At 43.8% G+C, this 7946-nt stretch overlaps 1 protein-coding gene across 1 annotated transcript in view; it reads left to right on the top strand.

The window, feature by feature from the left end:
• Positions 1 to 3744, top strand: part of GKN1 (gastrokine 1) — a 10596-nt gene extending 6852 nt beyond the window's left edge. The window contains exon 6 of the mRNA XM_006775350.1: positions 3680 to 3744. Within this exon, the coding sequence (XP_006775413.1) occupies positions 3680 to 3744 (65 nt within the window). The remainder of the gene's footprint in view (positions 1 to 3679) is intronic.
• Positions 3745 to 7946: the final 4202 nt, after the last annotated feature.

The raw sequence follows: 7946 nt of genomic DNA, 5'->3' as shown, positions 1-7946 counted from the left end.
AGGGTGGGGCCACCTGGAGTCGTGAGAATAGAGCTAGTGGATCACCTATGAGGGAAAGGTGCTAATCAAGCTTGGGAGAAGATGAGAGGGAGAAGGCCCCACCTCAGAGCCACACAACTTAGCCTATCTTGGATTCTGCCCAGACCTCCAGGGTAGCCCGCACTCTGTAGGATGGGGCCACCAGGAGGCAGGAGGGTGGGGCTTCCAGAAGCCTGGGCGATGGGGCTAGCAAATCTCCCTTAAAGGGGAGGCATCAGTCAGATTCACTGGAAAGTGAGGAAAATGACCCCTACCCCAAAGCCACACAACTCAGTCTGATACCCCTAAATCTGCCCGGATCTCTAGTCCCTGGTCCAGGCAGCTGACTCTTCAGCAGGGCATGAGCTCCACAGCATGGGACAATAGGGAGTCCGGTGGGTTTGGCTATTGCATTGCCCCACGCTGATGCCATAAAGGAATGCTCTACCCATGAAAGATAACTTCTGTGGTATGGAAGAGGGGTTCAGCACAGGGTTCCTGGCAGCTGTCCCTTCAGCTATCTCCCTAGAGTCACAAACCCCAGTCTCTGCTCACGTGACTCTAGTCAACTTTGTCTTCCCTCCACCTGAACCCAGGGTGAGTGGCTGCAGAGCCCAGGGGAGTGGCTATGAACAAGATTTTCTATGTTGGCCCTTTAATAGGGTGCTTGTGTCTCTAGCAGACTCTTGTCTCTCCCTGGTGGACAGAATGTTATGTGGGCACCTCTTCCCAGCTCTGGTGCTCTGGGCTGGGGAGACTGGTGTGGAGTTGAGACACCACACTCCTTAGGGGGAAGGTCACACCAGAACAAAAAGGAAGTAGATAGTAGTTAGCCATGCACATATTTCTGGGGGAAAAGCATTATGGGCAAAGGAAATAGCCTACGCTCAGGCCTAAGACAGAAGTATGTCTAGCATAATAAAAGCAGAACAAGGAGGTCAATGTAGTTGAACCAGGAGAAACAAAACAGAGAGTAGAAGGAGATAAGGGCAAAGGGGTAAGGGGAACCAGATCATGCCATTGTTAGAACACTGGGTAGGATTATGAATAAAATAGGGAGACATTTCAAGAATTTGAGCCAAAATAGGATATGCTCTTGCCAAGTAATAAAATACACAAAAGTAAAATCTTGACAAATTTCTCTATATTAAAAATAAGAATGTCTGTTTATCCCAGAACACCAAAATTAGAGTGATAAGCCACAAACTAGTAGAGATACCTATAACAAATAAACTGGATAAATAGTGTAAAAATTATATAAAGAATTCTTACATATCAACAAGAAAAAGATGAATAACTGATAAAAATTGACATAAATACATTTCTAGCAGAAAAGAAACCCTGAATAGTAAATCTAGATGTAAAAAGATCTTAGCTTCCTTAGTATAAGGAAAATGCAAATTAAATCATGAAAGATCACTTCATCCCCATCTGATTGGCAATGAAAAAGTCCAATACCATGTGTTGGAGAAGATGTAGCATGACAAGAACAGCCAGGGCAAGCATGAAATGATACAACTGCTTTGAAAAATTAATTCAACATTTCTAATAAGCTAAAGATGTGACTATCCTATGTTCCAGCAACCCCACTCTTAAGTATGTGTTTTAGAGAAATTTTTGCACACAGACATTCAGAAACATGTACAAGAATGTTCATAGTGGCAGTGTTTGGAACAGCAAAAACCTAGAAACAACTGAAATGTTTGCCAACAGTAGAATAGATAAATAAACTGTGATGTGTTTATTTGTAGAATACTAAACATTACTCCCCCCCCCAAAAAAAACACACCAAATTAATCACAGCCACACACAACAACCATAGATGACTCTGAAAAATAATCTTGAGTCCAAAAAGCAGATTGTAGAAGAAAATATACTGTATCTATATAAGTCCCACAAACAAACAAAACTAAACAACACATATTTTTTAGAAATATATGCATATCTGGTCAAACTTATAGCAAGCAAATAACACAAAAATTCATATGACTGTGTACCCCTGACGGGGAAAGAAAAGTTCACGGAGGGACAAATGGAAGACTTCCAAGATAGTGGTAATACTATTTCTCTCTCTCAAACTAGGCCGAGAGGCGGGGAGTTCATAAATGTGTGTTGTATTATTAATCTTTATAGTTTACATATATTTTTAAATAGCCTTTTGCATGTAATACTTCATTGTAATTTTTTAAAGTTAAAAGCACAATAAGTAAGCTACAATGAAGACAATAAGAGGGTAAGCCTGCCTGGATGGAAAGAAACTGTTCTTTCATTCCAACATGAGGCTTCTCATCTGTTGCTCAACTTGGAGGCTGGCGGTTCCAAACATTCAGCCTTTGACCCGTGTCTCTAGAAGAGGGGTGTAAGTGAAAATGAGTGCGTTCAGCACCAGGATGCCGAGCTCTGCAGGGAGAAGCGGCTGCTGTTCCTGGCTGTGCCAGTGCCAAGCCCTGCTGTCCACAAGACTCTGAATCGCTGCTTGGAAGCCTGCTGGGCAGCTTCCCATTGACAGTTTGGTTTGGCCGTGTCAATAACGCGAGTAACTCATACCAAACCCTGGCTCCCCCTCGCACCTCAGCCCACCGAGGTCAGGAGGAGGTGCAGGGAGCGCACAGAGCTGGCTGGCAGGGTCATCAGAAGTTTTAGTGATTTCATACCCCCAAGAGGCACCAGCGAGGAGCAGATAATATCCTGTTACAAGCATGAGCTAAGAGAGAAGCATTCACAGAAATATTTTAGATAAGCCCTTGCCCATTGTTAGAGTCTCTTTCTGGTCTCCTCCCAATTGTACTTCTGAAATAACTAGTTTAAACCAAACCTCCAGCAGTTTATCCCTTCCAGAACATTCGCTAATAAATTTTAATCCAAAGTCAATTTTTCCAAGGTATTTTCATATGAATAGATACATGTATCTATTTGCTGAGTTTTATACTTCCCAAATATTCAGAAGTTAGAAGTAAACAATTAAGAATATCAGGAAGTACAACCAAATGCAAACATAAGAGAAAGTAGGCCAAACCTTACTTTTCAATCACTCCTACTCAGATATTCAAACTAAGGTCTGTTTTCCTAGTATTATTTTGATCTACAAGATTCAAATCAGACAACATAAGCTACATCTTAGTTTCCTTAACTAGGAGCATCATCAATATCACATCCTATTTGCAACTCTATATTTATGGTTTTCCTTCCTTCCTTCCTTCCTTCCTTCCTTCCTTCCTTCCTTCCTTCCTCCCTTCCTTCTTTTCTTCATTTAACAAGTATCATTGAGCACCTCCTATGTGACTGATTTTTCTGGGGACTAAAGATAAAGCAGGAAAAAAAGCAATTAAAATGTCTATCTTAATGAAGTTTACATTCCAGTAGTGGAGAAAAACAATAAATAAACAAACAAATAAATAAAATAATGGTAATTGTTAAGGAAGGAACAGAATAACATGAAGGAAGAGGAACCATCAATGGAAGGTTGAAGTGGGGGAAGGGTTGTATTTTATATTAGATAGGAAGGTGTGTAATAAAGAATATTGTTGGCTCTGTTACAGGGAGGTAGTCTCAAAACCCTTGCCATTTTCAAGTGATGGAAACTTCTTTGTTATTCATAGTGGTCCCCTCAGATCACGCCTGATAGTTTATGCTAATAAGATGACTCCTGGTGGACCCTTAGATAGTTTCAGTGAAGGAGACGACTCCAAATGGAAGCTGGTCATGCCAGAAAGACCAACCATGTGATTAGAGGGTTTGGGCTTTGAGCCACATGATAACAGCTTGACCACAGGGGCAAGGAGGAGGCTGGAGATTTAGTCACATGACCAGTGATTCAACCAATCTAACCTACATAATGGCCAATGATTCAGTTAATCTTGCCTATATAAAGAAACCAAAATAAAAACTAGGAACATCGAAGCTTGGGTGAGCTTCCCTAGTTGGTAATACTCCATATTAAATGTGCCAGGCACAATCCTTGACTCTATGGAAGGAGGACAAAGAAAACTTCATCAAAACAAAAAAGCAATCAACTGAATGGGAGATAATTTTTGCAAACAACAGCTTCAACAAGGGCTCAAAATCCAAAATATAGAAAGAACTCATACAATTCAACACCAAACAAACAATCCAATTAAAAATTGGGCAGAGGATCTGAGCAGACACCTCTCCAAAAAAGATATACAAATGACCAATAGACATATGAAAAATGTTCAACTTTACTAGCTATTAGGGAACTTCTAATCAAAACTACAATGAGATTACCGCCTCACACCTGTTAGAATGAGTATTATCAACAAAACAGGAAATAACAAGTGTTGGAAAGGTTGTGAAGTAAAAGGAACCTTCATTCACTGCTGGCGGGAATGTAAACTGGTACAGCCACTATGGAAAATAGTAAGGTGGTTCTTCAAAAAATTAAGAATAGAGTTACCATATGACCCAGCAATCCCTCTTCTGGGTATCTACCCAAAAAACTTGAGAGTACTTATTTGCAAAGATATATGCACCCTTGCGTTCATTGCAGCATTAGTCACAGTGACCAAAACATGGAGACAACCAAAGTGTCCTTAGAGGACAGGATAAAGAAGATGTGGTACATATACACAGGGGAATACTACTCAGCCATAAAAAAGGATGAAATACTGCCATTTGTGATAACACGAATGGACCTGAGAATATTATGCCAAGTGAAATAAATCAGTCACAAAAAGCTAAGAACCATATGATCTTTATGTGGGATATAAAACTGAAACTCATAGATACAGACAACAGTACAGTAGTTACCAGAGTGAATGGGGTGGGGGGGCATAAAGGGAAAAGGGGAGCAAATATATGGTGATGGAAGCTGATTGGACTTTGGGAACTCTCTGTACTATCTTCACAACTTCTCCATAAATCTAAAACTATTTCAAGATAAACATGAATCCAGTGCTTTTTCTCTCACACATTTATTCACATAATATCATTTATTAAGAGAGCAAGAACAGAATATAAAAGAGAGAGAGCTTTGATCTGCATAAATATCAAAAGCTAAGTCTTAAATGAATGTCTCTGTTCTCACTATGAAGAGTATCAAATGTTAGAGCTTTGGGGTACAGAGTTCCAATCCTCCTCCACACACACACACACACACACACACACACACACAAACACAACACACACACGTGCAGAGTTAATCTCTATGAGAACAATGCCCTCCAAGGACCTTTTGAGTCTTTTAGTTTATCATACAAGGCAGTTACTACATCAACAATTCTGTCTTTCATGCGTGAGCTCTATAGATGGACCCTGCCTCTTCAGTTGTTTATCACTTCAGTGGAAATTGATTAAGAAGCAGTGAAATTCAGCACAGCAATACCCCCTTCTCAACCCACACATACCCCGAGATAAATATTCCCCAATAATCTCTAAGAACTTCTGGGGAAGCAATATAGGCAGAAGCCTTCCCACTTAGGTCGCTAGAAACTAGTCTCCTTCAACTCCCCACCCCTTGAGGCAGTGTAGGAGCTTGGTCACACCTGCCTGTAGGACCAGTGGAGTAGACACTGTGAAGTAAGCACATCTCAAATAAAAAGCTGGTTCTTAGGTAAGTTAATTAACTGCTCAGTGCCCCAGGAAAAGAACATAAACCTAAAATGCCTACTGTATTAGTCAACTATTTCCGGCAACCACAAAATCTCAGTAGCATTTCTTTTTTATCATCTGTGGTCAGCTAGCTGGGAATTGGCTGACCTGGGCTGGTCTGGGTTTAACATCTCTGCATTGAGTTAGAAATCCAGCTGGCTCTGGTCTGTTCCATATTTCTCATTCTGGGTTCCAGGTAGAAGACACAACACCAACTTGGAAAAAACCTTTCTCAGGGGAAGAACAAAAATGCCATAAAGCATAGCAAACCACACAAGTACATTGCAAATCATGTTTGCACCACACCTACTGTCATCCTATGGACCAAAGAAAGTCATATGGCCAAGCCAGAAGTCAAGTTACAGGAAGTAATCCCCTGGATACTTCTCATGTGACAGGCACTAAAAAGTTATTTGTAAAAAGCATGGAACCAAGAAAGGGTGAAGAATTGGAGCCAAAATATTAATTTGTTACACTACTTAATAGGGTTTTTGAAAATATCTATATATATAAAACCCTAATATGCAAATAGACTGAACAGTGGAACAACCAAACAACTGGTCGCTATGACGTGAGCTGACCACCAGGGGGCGCATGCGGAACATGGCGGGCATCGGCCACGGCAGGATGGTGGAGCAGGTGAGCGGGGGTGCCAGACCAAGGTGGGGTGCTGGTCACTGTCATTGGGATGAGCCTCTGGTGGTTACTGAAAATTCCTTGCTCCCGCTTGCTGGGGTCCCTTGCACCTGCTGCCAATGCGGGCCTGGCCCACACCTGCTGCTAGTGCCGGCCTTGCTGGTACCTGCTGCCAGCACCTGACGCCAGCCCCAATCACTCGGTACTGTCAGCACGTGTGAGTGGCTGCTGCTGGCCCTGATTGCCCCTCAGGGCATCTTCCCCTCCCCCTGCTTCAATCGCCCTGAGGAGCTGCCTCTTGCACCCATGATGGCAATGGCCTCGATCGCACCTGCTGCCGGCGTGGGAGCCGCCACTCACACCCACTGCTGGCGCCGGCCCCGCTTGCACCCGCTGCCAGTATTTGGTGCTGGTCCTGATCGCTCAGCACCATCAGCAGGTGTGAGCTGTGGCTGCCGGCCCTGATCACCCCTTAGGGCTTCTCCACCTCCCCCTGCTCCTGAGGGGTGATCGGGGCAGCAGCCACTGCTCACACGCGCTGCTGGTGCCAGCCCCAATCACTCTGCGCTGTCAGGGGTGCGAGCAAGGCTGGCACCTTCAGCGCATGGTAGCAGGAGCAGGGCTGTGGGCAGACAGGGGGCGGGGATCCGCGGTGGGAGGGGCTGAGACCTACCCCTATGCCCACCTCAGCCTCGTGGCCCACAGTTCCTTTCAAGGTGCACGAATTCGTGCCCCTAGTTACATATAATAATGTGTGCAAAGATGTTGATGCGTAGTAAGCATTAATAACCATTTTTTGCACTCCATTCCATACATTCCAGGCCCACCACTGTCATGCTCTGGCTGAAGTCTATTCAGGCTGCGGTAGACTCTTAAAATATGGCTTCCATCAATCCCTTACCTCACTACATAGTCACGCCTTTCCTGGAATCGAAAAGTAGAATCTAATTCTTGCCCGGGAAATATAAGCCGGCCTCATTTACTTCTCTTGACCAATAGAGAGAAGGAGAAGTGACATTCAGATGCTTTCAAGGGTCAGGTACAAAGACTTGCCCCCTCTGTCTGAGTCCCTTGGCATGCTCAATCTTGGACCACTCCGTTTGGAAACTGAGTCTCCAAGCTGTTAGAAACCCAAACCACATGGGGAGGACACATATACACATTACAATTAAAAACTCCAGCTGAGCTCCCAGCCAATAGCCAACATCAACTGTCAGCCATGTGAGTGGCCGTCTTGAATATCCAACCCACCTGACCCTTTGGATGACTGCAGCCCAGCTGATATCTTGCTGCAACCACATGGGAGACCCCAAGTGAGAAATGCCTATCTGACCTGTCAACCCACAGAACCGTGAGCAATGATAATAGATTAATGTTTCAAGTCATTACCTTTGGGGTGGTTTATTTTGTAGTAGTATCCAGAATGCTAACCATTGCCAATATCTCTCCTGGCCCCTGGAGCCATGCAGGACCCCAGGGGACAGAGAATCTGCAACTCTACAATTTTCCCTCTCACCCTCAGACTCATCCCAGCCCACTCTTGGTGCTGGTCCTGCCTTCCCTTTCCAGCACTGTCAACGCCCCTTGATAAAGGTTTTAGCATTTGTTCAGCTCCCTCTCCAGATCATTTTACTTCAAGATGGAGCAGGTGTCCATGGTGTGAGGATTAAATTGGCAGCGACTTG

This window comes from Myotis davidii, unplaced genomic scaffold (genome assembly GCF_000327345.1).
Source record: "Myotis davidii unplaced genomic scaffold, ASM32734v1 scaffold247, whole genome shotgun sequence".
NCBI classification, from domain to species: Eukaryota; Metazoa; Chordata; class Mammalia; order Chiroptera; family Vespertilionidae; genus Myotis; species Myotis davidii.
Note: the sequence above shows the minus strand (reverse complement) of the source record. Positions and strands in the feature narration are given on the sequence as shown.